Here is a 23,452-nt window from a genome sequence, read left to right as displayed (position 1 = left end):
AAGATCCGGGCGATTGTGAGATAAGAGGATGTAGAGAATGAGAAAATTAATACAAGGAGCAGAAATCAAACTAGAAACAGATGAGAAAAACAACTATTTGAGAAGAAAATGCATATTTATTACAAAGTTTCTAATCTCTCCCGACTGGTGAAATGAAGGAATAAAAAGTATCCTAGCAATGCAGACGATGTCAACTAATTCATGCTTAAGCAGCTTTTTTTTTTTAGAACAACAGCACAGATAATGAGAGGAAAACAACTTAAATTGCCACATTAATTGCTTCCTTACATTTTCTGGAAGTGGCAGCTTGAGATTCTAGAAGAATAAATGACAGCCCTCTTTTAGCACCAAAGGTGGAAGTAGCCTAATGTTGGTGTGTTGCCACAAAAAGAGGGGTGGAAGTCGTGGTCAATGACTGAGCACAACCACCATCTTCTAGACCACAGGCTGCGGTTTGTGCCCACAGTCAATGCTGATTTTCTTTTGGAAGTCAATTCAGGCTAAGAACTGGAAACCAGTCAGTCATGCCAATAAGGCAGCCAACGTTTTCTTTACCCAGACCCCAAACCTTTCTCCTAAACGAGGCTCATTAAGTTTTAATCTGGAATGAAGAATTTCAAAAGTTTAAACATGTTTTTCCCTAAAGTGCTCTTTTTTGCTTTGAATGTTTGATGTCAAAGAAACAAAAAAACAACAACTGTGAAATGAACAGAAAATGTACATTTTTCAGTAATCTAGTAGACCCTATATAAGTAACGGACAAAGCCATCTTGATGTGATCATGGTCATGATCATAAACGATAACTTAAGGAAAGAACTTTTGTGATCAAAATTTTAACTTATCGCCCTCTGTTGGTGTTGCTTAAAAACACAGATGTAGACATGTAAATTCAAGTGGAGTTCTAGAGCTTAGAGGTTTCTAGGTTTACCCGATCACTGAGCCATGATAACACATAATAATACCCTGAATCATCAGATTCAGTCTAAACCCAACAACCGTAGTGACCTTTGGAGACGTCACTCGGTTCTATCAGATGGCAGAGTTGTCAGACACTTGTAATTTCTACTAAAAATAAACAAACCATTTCTGGTCTAGTGGGTTTTCACTAATGACATAGAGTTAAAATGTGTGCGAGCCTTAATTCTGGAGCTAGCATAAAATGCACAGACACTCCTTAGCATTGGAAAAGCTTTACAAATCCAACCTTTCGAAACTAGATTTACCATTGTTCATAATAACGAATGAATGTTTTCATTGAAGTCTGTTTTATTTTCACATAACTTTTTAATAGCAAAGTAAACCTCAAGTATGCAGATTATTTGACTCCACGCAACAACACACATCTGAGAGCAGATGCTTGCAGCGTTCGTTACCTTGGTGTCATAACGCCTGTGAATACATGATGTCTTGTTGCTATAGGGTCAACAGTGCTAGTCCTTCTCATAGCGTGATAACAACTGTTTAAATGTGGCTTTCAACCTGGTCTCAATTAGGTGCATGCTTGATTTCTCCTGACCTCACTGCTAACAGCCATGCTTTGTTAGGCTGCTGTTGGCAGCAGGAAGAGAGAGAATGAAAAAGTGGCACAGATGAAGAACAGAATACTCCACTTGGTTAGTGGGATAGAAAGTGATATTTAGAATAGCTGTGAAAAGAATCCAAACACTGGCTAATTTCAATCAGGATATTGACCAATAACAGATATGGGGATCAAGAAGGATATAAAAAATGAAATCTACCGTATCTCTTAATTCTAAGAAGTAGGTGAATAAGTTGCTAACATTTTTTTAGATTTCAGTTTGACAAATAGTAGTTACATTTAAAAAAAAAAGACATTCATCAGCTAGTTTGGTAAATGTCTAAAGTGCCATTTAAAGGGAAATTAAAGGTAAATAACGACTGAGGTTAAAAGTTGTTGTTATTCACAGCTGTATCAACCAATAAAATCCCTATATTCCAGGTTACATCAAACCAGGATCAGAGTAGTGAAATTGATATAAGTTCCAAACAATGAGACCTAAAGCTAAAAAATTCTGAAAATTAGAAGCAGGTTTAAGTAACAATATGTTGTTGATTTCACTTTTTTTTATATAGAATCATCATGTACATTTAGTCAACGTACGCTCATAAACGATAAATACTTTCCAGTGACAGATATCGTTTTGGACAGTCTCAAATAGCTGGTGAAAACAACACTTTCGTCTGTGAATTATAAAATGTAATATGTTTTGATCTGATATGCAACTCCAACTAAAACGGAATGTCTCCCCAGTGCATCCCTGTGGACTCAGACATTCCTACAAAGACCCCTGTAGTAAAAGAGTTTTTATTTTGGCTCACCCACAAAGCCGGGCCAAAGCAGTGTAATTCCCAGTGTAAAATCCCTTTTAAATGTGTTTTGATAGAACCAGGTGATAACACATGGAAACATGTGCAAAGGTGTGTGCCTGCTACTGAGACCGGACCAAGAAGAGTGCGTCTGTGCTCATCTGTGTGTGTGTGTGTGTTCCTGCCATCACTGAAGTGTGCATTAGGCCTATGTGTGAGCATGCATATGAATGTGTTTCCGCTCTGTGGCTGTTTGTTGTTCTTGGCAGAGCAATCCGAGATGAGTAAAGCAGATAAATTTCAGAAAGATGAGGAAAAGGCTGAGATTGAGTGTGCAAGGACAAACAGTGCAATGCTTTTCTGACAGTGAGGCAGCTGAAAAACATTTGATGTTTCACTGCTATCAGTTGTACACCTCCAGGAATTCTAGCAAAGTCCTGCTAAAAAAAACCCACATTCGTTCTTATATAGATGAACAGGAGGCTGTGGTTAAAATGAATGAACTGCTAACGTCCCAATGAAGTTGTTACTGATAGTAAAATAATGTGTTTAGATTTATTTTTTTATTAGTATTGCAGGGTCTTCCACTGGACAACAACGCTGCCTATCAAACTAAATGAATTTTACTCAAAAATAACTAATGAGATCTCCTTAAAAAGAACTACTTTGTATTGGGTCAGATGCAATAATGTGCAATAATGTGCATAGCTGTTATGCTCATCCGCCAGAGTCCGCTAACACGAGGGACTGTGGGGGTCTGCTGGGCTACCAGCCCCCCTTTCTGTTTTAGATGTACAACTCTTTAGATCAACCCTGAGATAGGCTTTGACTGGATGACAGCTCTGAAACCCATGTGAGGAAGGGGATTAGCCCATGGGCTGCGGTTCCTCAGAGGGATGAGATCAAACCACCCCAGCCCTGCCAACCCTTTCCCTTCATACTTTCTCGACCCCCTAATGTTCTCCTTCTCACCCATTGCCCTCCCTGACCCTATGATTTACCCCCAACTAGTCCAACCTTCCACCCCTGTGTCTGCTCTTCACTTCTCCTTTTTTACTTCCCACCATAATTTACTCTGTCACCGTGACCTCCCAGCCCTTTGCCATTCCAAACACACTACCACCCATGGATGGAGCCCAAAGAGCCAGGATGTCAGCTGTTCCTTTGCCCAGGTGAAGGCCAGTGGCCGGACAGTAGGAGGTCATTCACCCCTCTAATCAACACCTTCATCGCTCTTTCCAGCCCAGTGGACAGCAACAGACAGCAAGAAGACGCATCACACTGTGTGGTCAGGGAAACAGCAGCTAGCCCTTGGCGATCAAACAGAGAGCCTGAAATTGAATTTGTGGCATACCAAAACATCTGGATGAGCCATGATTTTTAATCCACCCATGTCAAAGGCCACGTTTGCTGTGAGGCCTCTGGTTCGATGAAGCATTTTCTGGGGCAGAGTTTAACAGAATAATGTGAATACAATGACATTAGAACATGCTACATTTCCAGAATGTTTCCAACACTTTTGGTTGGGCTGTTATCATCACATGCTAATGGATTAACAGTTAGCGAGACATGCTTAAATAATGTACCTTGTCGTTTTATTTTAAACCCTTGGTATAAATTGTTGCAAACAAAGATGGGTTCTGGAATTCTCAATTTTGAAGAATTGAGAACTATCTGTGCCTGGAGACAGAAAGAACTGCTGAATGTGTGTTTCCTCAGAGCATTTTGTCAGAAACCACTGTGCTAACCTGGAATACTCTGAGACTCTGAGTCCATCTTGGATTATTCAGGCAATGAAACCATCAATATTGGTGAATCATGAAGAGGAGAATCAACAAAGAGTGCATTGTTTGTAAACTACAAAATCATTAATTATAATTCTCAAATGTAGCTTGAATTTTTTTTTCTCCCAAAACGTGAATGGCAAATGTAAACTAAACCAGGAGGATTCCTAGATTCACATTCTCAGATGTAAAACACAGATTTTTTTTCCATCAGTAACCAATCAGTCACTGATCCCTCAAACAACAACCGTTATCCCTGTTGCTAAAACAAAGCTAATAAATGTACCTCGTTATAACTACAATAACTACAGTATTTCAAAGAAATCAATCTTTAAATCTTTCAAAAAAGTAAGCACTCCTTTATCAGGTAATATATGGTTTGACTCCTCTAAATCTCGATATGTAACGTGGCAACGTGGGCGGTACAAATACGGACAATTGACTTGATTTAATTCAATTAACGAATGGATGGACAAACACTACGGATGCATCACGATGGACTGGGGAACTGTAAAGCAGGCAAACACTCTGTGTGTTCTGAACACTTACTCGTCTTTAGAACGAGTTAAAGACTTGATGGCTGGAACACACATACTTGCTGTAAACCATTGACCATCCCACAGAGACAAGATCCCATATGCTCTCACAACAGAAAATAGGCAGCCAGTGCCACTGACCACCACCACTGGAATGCAACCACAGCTAGTGAAATATACCACAGCAGTAAAACTACCTACAGTACATCAGTAATCACTGAAGTGTGCCAAAACCCCCAAACAAATACATCCCCACTGCAGTCAGCTTTCCGCAGACCCTGCCATTCAAGCGAGGACTTGTGTACAGACACTTAAAGGAACTGAAGTGTCATCACTCCATCTTGCATAACATGCATACTCACCCTTACGCCTCTTATCGTGCACTTTTTCCCCTTCTCATGTGAACAGCGCTGACAGCACGATAGTGAGATGGCATAACACACAGCTGTGCCATGTATAGCGCAATTTTCACAGAGTCAGCACATTCCGTGAAAGCAGAGCACTACACTCTCACCACAGTGTGCAGATAATACCTTCAACAAGCCATCTGTTTGCCCTTGCTTCATTGAACATGGGAAAAACAAACGTGGGCAACTATTGACCTGTGACATAGGAAACAAATGTTGGCCAGTTGATTTGAAATGGCAGAGGTAGCAGAGGTGGGCGGCTGCTCCCACGGGATTTAAAGAGGATATCTGGCATTTAAAAAAAAAACAAAAAAAAAACATATTTACCTACAAACAGATGTGTCTAAAATAATTTAATGCATCTGACAATAGAGAGAAGCTGAATGGAGTCGCTCAGCAATTTGAAGGGACAATCCAAATAAAATGCTTGGTAAAAACAGTGTTTTTGCATTTGTTGTCACCTATAACCAAACTTACCATGTACCTAGAAAAGGTCAGTTATTGTAATGGACACCAAATAATAATAATAATAATTATTATTATTATTATTATTATTATTACTATTATTGTTGTTGTTATTATTGCGTTGCCATTATTATTATAAGTATAAGTAAGTTATGACTATTCTTACCAAAAAAAATGGCAAGATTTTCTGGTGATGATGCATGGAAAAAGCAAAGGCATAAACTTCAGAAAGTATGTGTTGTCTTTCCTTTCATGATTTGTCTTTTGGTTTGGTAATATAAAGTGCTGTCTTGTTCAGGGGCAATGTTGCATAATTTTGAGATGTTATTTTAGGCATGTTTAAAGTTTTAAAGAAATTAAATAAATAAAGGGTTGTATTTTAAACTACAGGTCTTTTACTTTTTAACAGCAGTAGTAGACATCAAACCAAGGAGCCGAAAAATGCGAGTGATATTTTATTGCACTCACCTGTCTGTGTATCTGCGGATAGGTTCATTCAGCATCAAACCATACGGAGCATGGGTGAAAGGTGGCTGGCGCAGCAGGCGGTAACGCAGTGGCTTGCAGTGTCTGCAGAGCTTGCAGTCTGGCTTGGAGGTCAAGAGGGTGGCATCAATCTCCAGGTGTTGCTCCATGGTGAAAAACTGCACGCCGTACACTTCTTCCTTTCTGTCCAGCTTCAGAGTAAGCGGGGTGTCGCAGAAGACATTGCTGGGGCCCAGGGAAATGTTATTCCCACTAACGGTCAGCAGTAAGATGTTGTGGATGGCTGGCAGAGCTGTTTCCTCGGGACTGAAGAAGGTGACCCACACAGTCAGAGAGTCTGGCACCAGCGGGTAGGCAAACTCCAGCTGGAGCATGCAGCCCTGCAGGGGGCACTCAGACAAGCCCACCACACCCTGCTCGACCCCTGCGTTGGGGCTCCAGGTTCGCACGCTCGGCTCACAGGCCTGTTCTACGTCTGGAGGGCCTGTAGGTGATCGACAGAACACGTTGAAAAGGTGGACCGTGTACAATACATAAAATAATGTATAATATTCAGAAAACAAATGTTAACATTTCGCAAAGATAATAAGATAAGATAAGATAATGTATAATATTCAGAAAACAAATGTTAACATTTCGCAAAGATAATATGAATGATGCATTATATTCTTGCCATCTTAAGGGGGTCAGGGGTCGGCGACAATGAATGGTCACCCTTAATTTTTTTCTCGCAAAATAAAATAGTGCAGTATATAAAGATTTAAATACTGCAGTAAAACAACAAAATGTTATTAAATGACAATTATTGCATTTCTTGTGGTTTTACTTATAATACCTTTGCACACCGACCTCCAGTCAAAGAGGACAGTAACACTATGATGTTTCGCTCTTTTGAAGGAGAATCCACTGTTTTGAGTTTCACTTTTCTTTATTTCCCTAAGGGAACTCCCGAGGGATTAATAAAGTTCTCTCCATCTATCTACTGTATCTGACAGTCAGAGATAAGTCAACGTCTCCTGACTGTGAAAGACCGACACTGCTGTCAACTGAAGTGGATGCACGAGCCATGAGCCACATTTTTGTTTGGAAAAACAGCAACACATTTGGTCCATTCACAACCATTACATAAAATCTCTCCGGAGGCCGGTGCAAAAAAGGCTAAAGAGCCGCATGTGGCTCAGGAGCCACAGGTTGCGGACCCCTGGGTTAGGTGAACTGCAGTTTAAAGCTGGAAGCCTTAAGCTTTTTTGGAGTGCTGTCATGAAGGAATGCATTAGCGGTCTTTTTACTGCATGTATAGTTCTTGTACCATCAAGGTAGAGGTGAAACTGAGAGTTCATTGTGAGTCCATCTGCAGAGGAAAGGCAGAGCTGAGGTGTGTACCTTCTGAGAGGGGCCCTGTGCAGGGTTCTCACTTCAGCACAGTCATTACAACCTCTAACAGTCACACTCCAGCCATATTTGGAGTTCACACAGCAAACTTGCATTATCCCAAGTGACGTACACTAACATTCATCAAGCACTTTTAGAGGCCAGACACTATGTTCTCCCTCAATTTCCTTTTGTGCATTTCCAAACTGGCAAGCGGCTAAACCATTTGCTAACCTCATTTCTGGGCACCATGCAAAATTCCAGTGTTTAATCAAGTGAGGACTGAAGACGGTTTCCAAGCCACATTATCTCAACACATTTATGATTGTACTGTAAGTGTGTGTGGCCAGAATGGAGGTGAATTAAAGAAAAATAGAGCAAAAAGGGCAGAGAGTAAGACGAGGATAGGGGAGGGAGGGAGGCAGTGAACCAAGATACTCCAAAAACTTGGCTCTCTGCTGGGATCATGTAGTCCTGGCTTTATGGATACATTTTCATTGAGTTTGCAAGGAAAGCTGTTATAGCCACTGAAAATATTTTGTAATGTCAGCTGTTATTATGGGCCCCACTCCTGCTCTGGCAACACGGGAAGTGTGGTTGGACAAAACTGTGGTGTCATCCACTAAGGCGATGTGAATTTAGTCAAAACATGCAACGATGTGCAGTATCTACAGCTGGAAATGTCATCTTTGAAAGAAAAGTCTTTACTATTCAACACCGAAACCACAATGATGTATTTGAAGTCAAATACAGCAACTACTTGCAACAGGTAGACTAGACTCACTGGACATTTTGCCAAAAGCGCACAAAAATCGCTGGACATTCTTGATGGTGTACTGTATAGTGTAAATAAGGAGTGAAATAAAAAAAAATCCAGGGATTTCTCTAACTGACCAGAAGATCCAGGAACTTTTTGATTAACTGTGGTTATTAGTTATATCTCATTGCCCTCGGGAAGATCCTATACATGCTAGCCAACCTCATTAGCTTGCCTCAAATCAAGAAACATTAAAGAGCTCATAATAAAGCAGCCTGTGGCCTGGTGGTGACAGGCTGCTTATCATAGGATCATGGGTTCGAATCCCTTGGTGATTGTTCAATTGCGACGCATTCTAGAAACATCTTCTAGTATGTTATTGGTCAAAGAAACTTTAAATTTGGCCTCTTGAAACTCTTGAGTTCATAATACTGGCTGGTGTAGAATAAAGGTTCTTGGCCAAGTTTTTGTATGTTCCTGAAACACTGAACTAAAACTTCAAAAGCCTGGTAAGAGTTCTAACTTGAAGACTAACTTGTTAACCCAAGTTACGCAATCACGGAGTTGGTGGTTTTAGTAGAAGAATCATTTTCAGCTTTTCCTTGAATCGGGGTTCCTACAATGGTGGTCTACATAGCTTCTACCCACAAACCAACAAGGGGTTGTGGATGTGTGGTGGTATTGAATCCCAAACCTTCTAGAATGTCCCACCACTGCAGCAGTATATGGAGTGAGTTTTGCATCACCTTTTGACCTTTCTGATCTAGGCAGTTCTACATTAGGTTTCCACTACTATAAGATATTATATTGTTTTTATGTGCGACCCAGGCTGTTGACCAGTCTAAATTAGTCGACACATTAATAGTTGACCAGACAGGGATATGTCCAAACATGCACATACTATGCTTTCTAAGAAGTGTCTGGCTTTCTCTCCTACTATCAGTGACTCACTGTCAAACACCGCTACACACTTCCTCGCTCAGTAGAAAGACGTCAGCTTCTTCCAGCACGCTCTCCCTGGCACATGCGAACGGGAAGATGCTTCACAGACCCATTTTATAAAGGCAACAGACACTTGGTTGCCTAGGAGACGCTGTCACATCACACTGTAATCAGGGTGTTTCACAGGTCAATGTCCCGGCTCCGGGCAGAGAGTGTTTATGTTCTTAGTATGTCTACTACTCACCGAGCTTACAACAATAAGAAGACACAGAGGTGACATAACGCCATCATTAACTACAGGAATAACAGTTTGGAGAAAGACAGTGGAAGGAAGGTGCTGCTTTAATAGAATAAAATACTGATTTACAATTTTTCTTTTTCATATTTATATACGTGTATATGTCATGTTAAAGACCATGATACACATTTATATATTTAGCATAATAATTGTTGCATGTAATCATGTCCTCTTCGTCAGCTGTCACAACATGTTGTAGCCTTATCTGTTTTGTCTCCCATAAGCTTTATATATATATATATATATATATATATATATATAGAGGATACATTGTATATTGGATGTACATATAGCGCTTATTTTCCCCACACATATTCAAACATGAGTTTTATACCTAGTAACTTTAGCCCAACTGAAGTACTTTATAGTTGCTAGTTTACTAGCTGGTTTTTCATGTATATTATACCTTCACTAAATGATACCGACAATATATCCATAGTAGGATAAAAACATTTAAATAACATTCAAATATTCTGCAGAGTATACGTTTTGAGAACGAATGAGTATCAGACCCGTCACCAGTATCAGCATCAGTACAGTATTATTAATGGTACTAAGTAATATACTATATTAAAACTGATTGACCTTATTTGTGCCTAACCAACAACATATATGTATGTCAAAAAGCAAGGTTTTCCACTATATTGCATATATACATATGTTTACATACTGTATATGATTTTAATTATATATTTTATACCTAAAAACTGATGGGGTTTTTTTGCTGCTAAAGTTAATATTGAAATCCTCAGACGATATTTCATGTGCTGTAAATGTATATAACAGTAAAATGTTCACAAGAGCACTTCCATGTGCACTTAAAAATGTTTTCACATGGACCCACATCTGCTAGTGAAAATATACATCCCAAAACTTTCACTTCCATTCACGTACACTCCTGTTTTCAATCAACCCAGGATCCTCCCTCGTGAATGTCACTAACTACATGCAGTTCTCTTAACTATCTTGGGTGGTTTCCGCCAACCCTGCTTTTTTGTACTCCCCTCTCAATCATAACCCATGTGTGTTTTGCCTTTTTTTTTTTTTTCGTTCTCGCCTCTTTTTCCTTCTGCCATATTTCTCCAGGGCATACAGTAGTAAAGATTTATGAGAGGCACTTTGGCTCTCTCCAACCACAGCAACGTTTCCCAGTCCCAGGTACTGTGAGGACACGGCCCCAAAGTCCTTCAAGCAACAGGTGCCATGTATGTGCGCAAATGTGAATGTGAGGTGTCACACAAACGCATTTTTAATCCTGACAGACCGTACGCTACTAGTTAACATGCCAGTGTTTCAGCTCATAAGATCGTCGTCTGGATCACTTGCCAGAACGTCTATTGGAAATTAGAAAGTGTCAGGCACATGTGCACAATCACAGCAGGAAGCGGCAGCTGTGGTATCCAGTGAGAAGCCGGCCCAGGCAGAGTTAACAGGGAAAAGGGGGGCGGGGGGGCAGCCACAAACAGGGACCCCTTCCAAGAGGGAAAATAGAGTACAGTTTACACACACAGCATGTTAGACAAGCCCAGACTTGCCTTTAGTACACACACACACACACACTTTAGCCAAGTGTGCGCGAGGACTTTAGAACCTTTTAAGTTTCCGCACTTACACACAAACACGTGAAGTGAACTCTTTGGCCCGGTATCTTTTTATTGTTAGTTTTAATGCCGTTGACTCAGAGTACGATTCAGTGGAAAACCAGAAAATGGAAGATTTTGTTTTGGTTTTTTAGTCTTGCTATTTTCTGACAGTGAGTTTTATGGGGATCAAACAGCGGAGAAAGATTACAGGATTACAAGGACGTGTGTGGATGATCACGGTCATCATTCAAAAGGCGATGATTTTATTAGGAGTAAATACAAATACCACAAGTGTGTGTATGTGTGTGTGAGGCGTGTGTTTATGTTTGTGCATTTTTCTCTTTTTTTGGCACTGAAGTATACACACGTAATATTTAATGGATTTGGACTTCACGCAAATGTACCTAATTTTTTTTTTATATCAGATTTGACTTTTTTTTGTTATTGTTAAAACATATCTTAAGTTAGACATAAAATATTATAAAAAATATCACTAGAAAGTTTTTAGCTTTATATTACACGTAGTATTTAATAACCTTTCATCTTAGAGCAGATGCGTGCTTCAACAGATACAGGAAAAGCAGACTGGTATGACATCTCCTGACAAATGTTAGATGGGTCCATAAAAATGACGGGTTTCGCCCGAAGCGGCTGACAGGTTTAGTTGATCTGATATACGGAGGAGGATTCCTCCAAGGTGTAACAATGAAAGTGCTGTCAGTCTTTCAGATTTAAATGTGGGATAACGTGTTTAGGTAATAGACCTGGGTGAGACCAAGGGAGATAACCTTGAGGTGATGTCAGAACTCTGTTTATGTACAGTCTAGAACAATCTGTGCCTGTGTTTGGGCCACTCACATCAGGCAGCCATTACCAGCCTCACAGGTGAGACCACTAGTCTACATTCACACACTTCCCACTCCCATCCATAGTTATTCCAATATGAATTACCTAAAAAGGCAAAATGAAGAGTTTTTTTTTTGCCAAAGATCCAACTATTATCAGTGAAAGTTTAAACCGATGGAGAAGATGTGATCTTTCACCTAGGTTTTGGACCTAAAGCCTCCTTAGGGAATAGTGGTACCATACACCACCATCCACTGGGAAGAGAACTCGATGATCCTTCCATGTTGTCCCACGCTCCAAGTGTCATGAACCAATGAGTCATATGCATGTCTGAGAGTTGAGTCAGTCAAATTTTTGTATGTCGATGACTCACAAAATCAACAAAAAGCAAACCACAAATAAGTTGCCTTATAGTAAACTGTAAATAAATATTGGATGTTGGTTTTCAGATTAAATTGTGCCTTCACTTTCCCCGATTGTCAAAGTAGGTTTTTACAATCAGGGAAATGATTCCAGTTCACTCTGAGGAGTAAGAGTCGGAAAAATAAGAAAAAAATATTTTTCGACGATAATGCTTCATTACGGACTTGCAAAACTTCAACAACTGTTTTGTGACACTTTCCCATCAGTGACATGGCAATGAATGGCTTAGTCCTAGATTTAATATTATTGTTATTATTATTATTTTACCTTCAGCCTCTCGTGGGGACCAGTGTCCAGAGGGCGCACAGGGTCGCGGCGACGATGAGTTGGAAGCGTACTGTAAAAGAACTCTCCCCTCCGTGCATTTATCACACACTGATCCCACTTCTCTAGGAAACCAACACACAAGCACAGCAAACAAACTTAGATACAGACCAAAGTGTACTCTGACCTAAATGTATGTAAACAGGTCTAGAAGCAGGAACAATGATTACAATTTTCAATACGATCAATCAAAAGGTACCTGTGGATTAATCACAATTAATCATGATTACTGGACAAAGCAACGCTAAACTTTTTTTTTTCTCTGAATGCATGACGGGTGTTGATATGGTATTTTAAGCTTGAGGTGGCTTGGATAAATGAATCTGATGTACACATTCAGATATTTATATATCATATTTACTATATTATTAGCATCAACATTAAACTAGCATCTATTTTGCAACACATTCAGCTCATTTCACCTGTCATAAAAGTGTCCGGAAATGGGTGGAAACCATTCCAGGGTGATGGAATCATGATGATGCTCAACCACTTGGGGTGCCATTGGCACTGGAGGAGGTTTTGATGAGGGTTGCCAGGTCTGGTAGATCAGGTCCAGGTAGCAATGCATTCTGGCAACCTGGTTCAGTGTAAAGGAATCTGTACAGGCGTCATCTGCAGGAAACAGACGAAAGAAGTCCAGAGACTTTAGGACTGAGTTTTGGTTTGATAAAATATGCCACATGCAGTACAGTACATATCAGGATGACTGCCACATCAAACATTTGGCCACATCAGGGCACCAAAGTTCATGCCCCCCTGCTGTGTATTCCCCACAAAATGTACCTGCTACATCCCACATAAGTGTCAATATCCACAAAGGCTGAACAGATGTGGTGATACCGTCTCACCTGCGTAGCTCATGTAGTTGTTAAACGGTGTGTGTGTGAAATGCTGACAGCCGCAGGTTTCATTGCCTGGATCGGGGTCATGGCAACCTTTGTACTTGGGGGTGGGATTGGTGTCTTCACAAAGATCTCCAGTCTCCATTGAGGGCTCCGTCTCCAGACACGCGTCGTTGCACGACTCAATCTCTGATATGCCCCGGAACACGTGGTAGAGCCCCAGACTGTGACCAATCTCGTGGACCATGGTGTCAGTGTGACCAAACGTACCATAGAAGGAGGGATTCAGCACAATGCCACCTGTTAGACCAAGTAGAGGGATGACAAAAGGAGTGGATGTAAACACTTATCGGAGCGTGCGTGCAACACAAATCTCCATTGTAAAGGAACCGTGGACATGACTAACACTCAGACAATGCATTATTCATGAGCCTCATCTGCCTTATTATCACCTTCCTTTCTATTAGAGCTGTGATTAAGACGATTTGGGCTGGAGCTGTAATGTAACTGTAACCAACGCGCTCGTGAGTAAGTGTCTGCGAGAGTGTGTGTCTCCTACCCAAATGTGTGAGGGCTTCTTTGTCCCAGGGCCAAGTGGCAACCCCCGCCAGATCTTCATCAGAAGAATTGGCAAAGAAGACGTTCAGGTGAGTGGAGCCGTCCAACTGTAGGATCTCTTTCAGCTCTTTCACATCTAAATAGGCTCTGGAGGAAAAATGAACAAGAGAAAATAACCATTTCACACTACAATTAGGATTGTTCCATCCTGGTTAATGCACATTTTGACAGTGTTCCTTGCCAAAAAAGCACTTATGTAGTGTTTGGGTCCAGGAAAAAAAGAGCTCGGTCTCTGTCGACTTTCTTGACAAATGCATTGGCCCTTGAACCAATCAAATGAAGGAGGATTGATCCTGTACATTAAAAACCAGGCGGTGATTTAACAAAATGTTCGTATAACAAGTCTCCTTGTTCTTCCCTTAGGAACATTTACTTTAGAATCAAGGCTGACTTCACTGCAAACACTTGCAGCCTGAAAATCAAAACAACACCTGCTAATTTGGACATGACATGACTCACTTTCACAGTTATTTTAAATTACATTGTGTCTAGACGACCTGGTGCAGCCTCGGTGCATCTGCAGTGCAGTTACAAATAATGTCGGATGAGCAGAGACGGCTCATCATAACAGCCTATTTTTTTTTAAATCGGACGTGTGTCAATTATGTCCAATCAAATCATTTCCTCGCATTCTTTTTAATTATGCTGTGGTTCCTGTTCTCTTGTTAACAGAAGGCAGATTAGAGACCATGTCGGGGATGTTGTGGTGTGGAGTCAAATAAGTTCATTACAACCAAAAACACAACTATGGGTGTATAATGGTATTGGGATTTGGGGGGCTGTAATTTGTGGAGACATTTAAATCCACATTTTAGGTTGGAACACAATAAATCACCCATTCCCATTTCCATTTCTTCCCCATTACCGTGTCTGTGTTGGTTAACGTTCTTGGGAAGACTCTTTCGTACAAAACACATGGCAGCTGCAAAAGCAGTAATCAAGTATGAATGGAGAAACATTCACGTTTTTGTTGAGAGCTACTAACATCTGAATAACTAAACTGGACGAAATGATTGGGTTTTAATAGGGTCGTCAAACGAATATGATTTTAGTCTGATTAATCAAGGGTTGGCTGTGGATTTATCATGATAAATCATGAGTTAATTGACATTTCTTAATACGATACAAAAAGCAAAGGTGGACAAATACCAGCAGATTTAACTCCAACTTGTGCATCTTGACGGTGGCTTGTAGAACGTATCCATAGTTACTTTCAAAACCTCAGTTGTTTTCGTTGTCCTCATCGATATTAATCAGTCTACAGTCCCTCGAGAGACTTACTTACGAAGTGGAAGCCTTCGTAAGCACATGCTGGGCGCCAAATGGTAATTTAAGTTCAAATGCTTTGAGAAACAAAAACTCTTCCCCACAGTGTGCGTAAATAACAACATCTGTATTGACTGCGTTTTAGAGCAACGATATGTTGATTGACGTCGAAAACATTTAAAGTGCAGGTCATTGCACCAATGCCTTTTTGATCTGTCTATTTAAATATACACATTATATTCAAGGCTTTTCCTGATTATTGTCACTGATTGCAGTAAACCCATTGCCTCCCATCTAACTTGGTTGAATCTACACCATAAAGAGTTGAAAGTCCTGACATTTTAGTTACTTTTCAGGTATTCTGATGCCTCCCTGTTCCTGTGATTTAGTGTTTTGTCTCAGCTCTGGAAACACTAGCGGCAGCACTAATGACTGCAATCATTCAACACAATGAGATATCATTCCAGCAGTGAAACTGTCATTCATTTTATGAACACATCAAACAAGATTTCCCCATGAGCCTGGCTGGTGGTCCTGGCAAAAAGCATCCTCAAGCTCAGTCATCTTTTGGATGAGTCCATAATCTGTTGCATATGCTGATGTGACAGTTTATTCATTTCCTTTGGCTTCCAGAGAAAATAGATGGATTGGAAGAAGACAGACAACAGTTAGGGAAGATAAATTTATCACACACAAAACAGGACATTAGCCCTACTATCACAAATTAAATCCTCCTGCTTGGTTGTTTTGACCTAGTTTGTTTGACCCACTTGCTTGCTTAAATTTTCTATGTTGCTGGAATAAAAGATGAAGTGCATTGGGCTCCAAAATTAAGGTTCCGCACCTACAGAAGGACCTTGTAAGTAGTTTTCCTGTCCGTTTGATTGAATATGCAGTTACCTTGAGTCAGGAATAAAACAACAAACTTATTCCACAAACCATGTTGCATAAGAACTTGTACTTTGAACATTATTTATCAAGCAAAAGAACAGAAAGGCAACCTTAAATGTACCGACTACCTTACTTCTGATCTGGTGGTTTTTAGTGAGGTACTCTCTCTGTTTTCAAAGGTCATGCATATTCAGCAGTGGTTACTTCTGATCTGGTGGTTTTTAGTGATATTCAGCAGTGGTTTACACCATTTTGAACATTGTTATAAACTCTAGATAGTGGCAGGCTTTAATGTTTCCAACAAATCATCAACTCAAAAGGGGGGGGGGGGCAGATTAACCCCCAGAGGGCACAAAGCAAAGGGGGTTCAGTTCCTGGTGCCGACCAGGTAACTCTCAGAATCTGTTGCGTACCACCAGTGAATGTAAACAACCGTCTTTCTCGTCAGAATGAGGGAAGAGGACTTTGCTAATGAATTTATATATGGGGGTGTGATCCAGTGCCAATTAATAACAATTTCCATATTTTTGGCCCTACTGGGAGTGTATTGAATATGTAGTACATAGGATAATACAGTGTAGTAAAATTGTAAATTGTATTTTTACAGATGTACTGTAGGTTTATCCATTGACTGGGAAGTATACTTACTTATTACTACATCTCCAGTACTGCTAGTGACATTATACTTTTGGTGTAAATTTAACTTAAACACCTCAAGATTTGATTTAAAAAGCAGAGACTGCCACTGAAATGTTTGTATACCATTAAGGATTTACTGGTTTTAACTAACCCTTGGCAAGAAAGTTGTGACCAAGGCATCAAATCTTGATCTGCAGCAAATCAAGTGTGACACATTCATTTTATATCATGTAGACAACTTTATTTAGAGTCTGTTGTTTTTACGAGATAATTTGTACGACAAAATCTGTTTCCTACTTATAACAAGTTTTTCAGATGTATCAAATGCACCCTTAAAATGTGTCCAGCTGCTCAGTGGGCTCTTGTTTGGGAGGGTTGGGGTTTGGGTTTTCTAAGTAAGTCTGTGCATAAAATATTGAAATTCGAGTGTGCAGCCAATATGTCACATTGCAGATGTTCACCGTAGCCTTTAACAAAACAATTTAGAAGTCAGTAACCTCAGTGTTATTCCCTGATTGTCAGTGTGTACTGAATCTTCTATTGCTACCACCAATGCATATTTCATATGCAGTTAGAACATTTTTACAACATTTCTTGAATCATTCTCTTTGCCTCAAATTACACGTTGATCGAGAAGATGTTCGGCGCAGACGCAACAACAGGCTCAGGATGAAAGGAGTTTAGTTTTTTTCTTACTAATGCAAAACCAACTGGGGGTAGCTTCTCACTGGGGTCAGGTCAGAAGATGGAGAGGGAAAACAGATGATATAAGATCTGTCTTTATAACAATTTCAGGAATTTTCATCATATCCCTAGTTGTCCAGAGCGTTTGGACATGCAGGAGGCCGGGGAAAGGTCTCAAAAGGCAATCACTAGATAAAGAACCACAAAGTGTATCACAAACAAATGTTTTTTCATACGTACTCTTGTTGTGTTGGTAAAGGAAATGATTGGCGCCCAACGTTGGAAGTTGGCAACTTTACCGTCTCCACCGCGTCTACCGTCCATTCAAATTCTACTCAAACCTTGTGGCCAGAACTCTCTTCCTGGGCTTCGATCCACCCCCAGTGTTGTCTGTCTCTCACATCCCTCAACTATTTCCCCATCCCATAGGCCCTGTTCTGTTTCTCTTGCCTCTCATCATCCACTTTTTTTTCAGACGAGATGAGCCACTTGGGAAAAACAGGATTTTCCATGCATTCAACCACATATCAATTTTAAAACATGTTCTAACAAAAAGCACGACCTGAAAACTGAGATAGGCTGAATGAAAAACTGTAGAAGCTTGAAGGTAAAGAACTGTCGATGTGAAAAAGAACAATAAATCAAGGAATCCAAATCTGAAAGGTCACTGCAGGGCATGTGTGAGGTGATGAGAACTTTAGTGTTAATTCATTTATTTTCAACACTGTATCAAGATGAAGTAATAACGTCATGCATTTTGACCCTTGTACAATTTATACACGCTCGTAAATTTTGCCCCGTATACTGTGCGTATGTCTGGGGCGGTACAGTGTGAAAGCCGGGTTACGCTGGCATGGCTGTGAGGGTCTCATAGCCAAGAACACTTTTAAAATTGGAGGAGGCCCTCAGCTCCTCTGTCATCAAATCAGTCAGCACCGCAGCCCCTAAACCCATCATTCATCTCTGCCTTTATTACCATGTCTTCTTTAACCTTCCAACATACTCTGATTATTTTTCTCCTCTTTGGAAGAGGCACGCATTAGAAGTGCGTTGACGCTCAAATTCCACAGATCTCGCTACGTTCGCTTGTTTGCGAGAACAAAGTGGCAAAGTAGGATTTAAAGACGCACGGGACGATCAAAACACGACCTTCTTCATTATGTGTCATAGAAACATTGGAGTTCCTAATCATGTGGTGTGTGAACTGCTTGACCTCTGAGTAGAACACACAAAACTCCACGGCCTGTTTACCCACGTACACCCCTCCCCCCTTCTTACTCCACCCTCTTCCTTACGTCCACAGTTATGCATAGCGTCTTCTATTCTGCCCGTGGGATTCACAGGTGAAACCTCGACAACAGGTGGTTCTATAAGGGTGCTATGGCTTTAAAGGTTAAGTGCAAAGTCCTGGTATTTACGTCCAAACACTCAATTATGTTTTATGGGACGGGGGCTTAAGGTTCAGACGACCAATTGTAAAACACCCAAGTCAAAAGCCCTGGAGATTAGCTCCCCGCTCTGAGCTGGAATACAGCAGGGGAGACGGGGTGAGGAAAACAGAAAGGGTGGTCCATCCATTAACCTGCCACACTGAGAGGTATTGACATAGCAGGGGGGGAGAGGGAGACAGAGGCCAAGGGAAAATAGATGACCTATTAGCCTCTGACAAAGCTAGGCCAGAGCCTTATTTCCCAAAAACAGTGTGAGGCGGAAGAGCTCCTAATATCCACCCATTTTGGGGGGTCAGTACATCTATCCGCGTTAAAGTCTAGTCACTCAGACACTGCATTGATTCCCGATAAAGAGAAAAACACACACATCGTGATACAAATGTATTCAAAGTTACGTTTGTTTTCTGTCTCTTCGCTCTTGTGATGTAGGTTCGGATACAGGCTGCAGACGCAAGAATGTTCAGGCTCAGAGTTAATGCAGTGGGACAACACTGGACACCAGCACAAATAAGTGTCAAAAACAAAGCCTGTGAGAACACAACACAAATATTTCCCTCAGACACATGGGGTGGGGGCATTAAGTGTGGTATTTTTTAAAAGGAAAGGCTGTTACTGGATCACACAGCTGTCTGTGTCCAGTGTCAACCATAGTTTTCTTCCAAACACCACTCATAAGTGGTAACAGGCGTGAATGCTGCGAAAATAAATTTCGGGACCTTAAAACTATTGTTCAGCCACATACACAGTGCATTGTTTGTCTTGAAATCCATTAAAGAGGAATGTCAAACTGTTTGTTGTGCGGAGCTCTGCATGACTCCCAGGACATACCATAATCAAAGCAAAATAAGCAACTACTCCGGCAGATTATATGTATTTTTTCACAGTGAAAAATCATCCTGTCCTCCTTCTGTCCGCCCGCTCTACTCTTTTTCTGGGATCCGTCCTTTCACAGGCCCATCTTTCAAATGCCCATAGGGAACGTCTGAATGGAGTGGTTTGCCCCGCTACTTGATAAATGAGCTTCTAATGATGACTAAGTGGGAAATGAGAGATGGAAGCAACAGCAAAACCCACCTGCTTTCCCCCTCTGATGTCGTTAATTAGATGTCATTATTTAGCTATTTAGCAGTCATTTTAAACAACAGGACGGTGCTAAATAGACGGTGCTCCCAGCGTAACAGTGATTGAAAACAGCCTCCTTCACTGGGTTAGTGTCATCAGGCAGACATAACAATACAACACCGCCTTCAGTAGTATTAGTAAAAATGTGATTATTATAGTCAGAAGCAGAGTAATTAGATAATAGGTCAGTTTTTCTTAAGCTTGGGATCGCAAACACCATGTAGGGGTCACGACCCCAAGGTCACCTGGAACTCAAATGGGGTCAGTATTTGATGAAAATATTGATAAAAAACGTTTTTTCAACTAATTATGATTTTTCTTTTTAAATTATGATTAAACAACTGGAAACTTTCACTTTCATGAATATAAATCAAATAAAGAGTTCAAATAAAATGCAGCATATAAAAATATCTTAGTTGGTGCATCTTGAGTGATGGCTGCGATCACGTGACTGCACAAGTGGCAATTACTTGAGTACCTTTGTGTACTTTGTTCAATAATCTGGCTACCATGTAAATGCAACACAGTACAAAAAACATCATCAAAAACTTATTCTAGAGAAAAATAAAAGAAATTTGTGATGTCAAAGTGGGGTCACAAGCCAAAAAAAAGTTGTTAACTACTGCAGTAGTTCGTTCACTGATCCAATTCATGGGTTGTCCTTATTATTTTAAGGAAAATAACATGTATTATTTAGTTCCAAAAAGTTGGGTCATGTGACCACTGGGTCATTTGTACGATTAGCACAAAGAAAACTGCCAAGAAAGCAATGAGCTGGAAGGCTATGGCCTGTGCCGTCGCTGACCAACAAATAAAATAAAATTGCTCACTAAAATCACCTCAAATATTTTCTTTGTCTTTGTCTGTAAAATACTGGTTCAAGTACATGTTCACACACATTTACATTAGAAAGTGAACCAACTTTTTTTTTTAAAGGGAAATCAATATTTTTCCATTGTCTTCTGCTGTCAAGAAACAACGGCAAACAACTGCATTTCTATCATTTTTGTCTCTGTATCTGGTGAAACCATATAAACCTCCTGCATCGTCCACAAAAATGTCTCAGTCTACTGTGCTGAGCTTCCTGCTATTGGAGGTCTGGCACAAATGTTAATACAGCAAATTCCACAGATGGATTCTCCGTGCCAGCTTTTACTCATCATCTGCAAGCCACAATGAGATTACCGCAAATACAAAAATTTGCATGCATCCACCAGGGTCTGTGTATTCTCCTATGGTAGCCCTATGAAACCTAATAATATTATGTTCTGTGTACAACACACCAAGGAGATTTTCAAAACTGGTATTCACATGCAAGTGGAGTGAACTTTCTCTGCTGTTTTTCCTGGAAATTTCTCTCCGTCCGTCACATTTAGGGACACATACCTGCCTCTCCAGGGAACACGTCTGTCGGTGGTTTCATGGAGGCAGAGAGGGAGAGGTTTGTCTTTGAAATGATTTCCATTGCTACAAGCAAAAGACTTATTGGACTCACTTCTCTGACCTCCGACTGCCCTAACGGTTTGTTTAGAATGTCACTCTTTCCAAACCAACCCCCTATTCCAAAAAAGCCAGTTTAATTAGGACCGCCGGGTATGAGAAACGCAGAGTGAAAAACAAGAGAGAGAGAAAGGTGAAGTTGTTGAAAAATGGATAGAAAAATGTGCAATGTGGTCCATGCATTTGCTACCAGGAAAGTCACCCGATTACATTTGTTTTTGCACTGCTTATGTGCGGAATGCTGATTGAACCAGACCAAGGCTAGATTGGACTGGCTGCCCCTAGAGAATTTCCCAGGCCACACAGGCTGGGAGTTGAGTTACACCAAGCATCAGTCCAAATGGTCAGGAAACAGTAGGACCAGACATTAGAACCTCTCTTTAGGGACCCATGTATGGAAAGATTGGTTGTTTGATTTACTCTTGGCATGTAAGTCCATAATGGGGATTCGGTTTACCAAATTATTCAGCGATGCCAAGCAGAAAAATATCAGAAAAGTTGGATTTTTTTTCTTGTTACAGTGTTTTGTTCATTCGAAGATTATTATACAGCTGTCAGCGATGACTGCCAGTGATGACAACATAATAACGTGCAAAAATGTAGAAGAAGTAAACTTACTTATGCGGAGACGATCGGTTGAAGCACGTCTTGGTCACGTCTGTCACGTTAGGGTTGCAGCAGTCACCGAGGTCGTAGAAGAAGTTTTCCGAGTTGCATTCTGGGTCACAGACACCATTCCCTTGTTTGTGTTCAGGACAACGGCTGCGGTGTCCGAACATGCAGTCTCCTGCGTCGTACCCCGTCAGGGGATGGTTGCATTCTAGGTCGCATGCATCATCGCCAACTTTGCTGATGTCACAGTTGGCTATGATCAACCTGTGGCGGAGGGAAGAGTTGGTCACGTTGTGAATGCTGAGCTCCCAGGTGATGTTGTACGGGCTGAAGGCCTCGTTTAGTCGTTGGTGCTGCAGGTTGATCTGATGGTCGGACACAGTTGGCTTCATCCGTGCGTTGTCCCATACGTTTATGACACGATATCGCACTTTCTTGGGCCGACGGAATTTCCAAAGCTGGTTGTAGTTTCTGATGACCTCCACATTGTCACATACAGTTTGGCCACAGGGTGGAGGATCCAGTGTGGTGTCCAATAATCCATCGGCATTTCCAAGCCCACTACCAGCTCTTCCCAGCTCAGGCTGAGGTAAGGTGCCGTCTTTTACGGTCAACCACTTTCTGCTGGGATGCTCAAATGTTTCACGGATGATCAACTGAGGTAGATCATGGGGGTCCTCGTGGCCCTGCATATCCCTGATAATCTGCCTCTGCCCTCGGGCATGCCTCCACAAACTCAATCTTTCAACCGTGCCCCTGTAATTGTGATTAAGTGCATTGCCGCCAATCATCAGTACTTTGCACTTTTTGGTCAGAGGGCTGAAGACCTCGCCCGATTGTTCCCGACTGACGGCCACTTGGGCGCCATTGACAAAGAGCTTCATGTACACGCAGTCGTACGTGACTGCCACATGCACCCATTGGTTGGGTATGTAGCGAGCATTGGAGTGGATGGAGGTCACTTTGTGAGCACGGTCAGTTTTGAGAGAGAAGAAAACACGGGGGTCACGGTTACTGTGTTCACTTACTGCCCGGACGCCAAGCAGCCAACCACGGTCACTGGAGGCATAGAAGCACTTGTCATACAGACCTGGAAAAAAAAGAAATGAAAATGTTGATTAATTACTGCTGTTCAGTCAGTCATGTATGTATATTATATAACTAGAAGACATTGGTTGAACTTGGGTCAACGAATTGTATCACAATTTTATAGATCACACTGAAACAGCAAAAAAAACACAATGGCAAGTTAAACATCTTGAAACATACAAAA

General features: G+C 41.0%; 1 protein-coding gene across 1 annotated transcript in view; it reads right to left on the bottom strand.

Annotated features, from left to right (window-relative positions):
* Positions 1-23,452, bottom strand: part of LOC103390249 (pappalysin-1) — a 74,526-nt gene that overhangs the window by 45,306 nt on the left and 5,768 nt on the right. Inside the window, exons 2-7 of the mRNA XM_017038299.2 lie at positions 22,186-23,269; positions 13,956-14,101; positions 13,403-13,696; positions 12,974-13,166; positions 12,495-12,616; positions 5,990-6,491 (exon numbers count right to left, since the gene is read on the bottom strand). Of these exons, the coding sequence (XP_016893788.1) occupies positions 5,990-6,491; positions 12,495-12,616; positions 12,974-13,166; positions 13,403-13,696; positions 13,956-14,101; positions 22,186-23,269 (2,341 nt within the window). The remainder of the gene's footprint in view (positions 1-5,989; positions 6,492-12,494; positions 12,617-12,973; positions 13,167-13,402; positions 13,697-13,955; positions 14,102-22,185; positions 23,270-23,452) is intronic.

The sequence above is a fragment of the Cynoglossus semilaevis genome, chromosome 14, assembly GCF_000523025.1.
Source record: "Cynoglossus semilaevis isolate Cse_v1.0 chromosome 14, Cse_v1.0, whole genome shotgun sequence".
Classification (NCBI taxonomy): domain Eukaryota; kingdom Metazoa; phylum Chordata; class Actinopteri; order Pleuronectiformes; family Cynoglossidae; genus Cynoglossus; species Cynoglossus semilaevis.
This window is presented reverse-complemented; position numbering and strand designations above follow the sequence as displayed.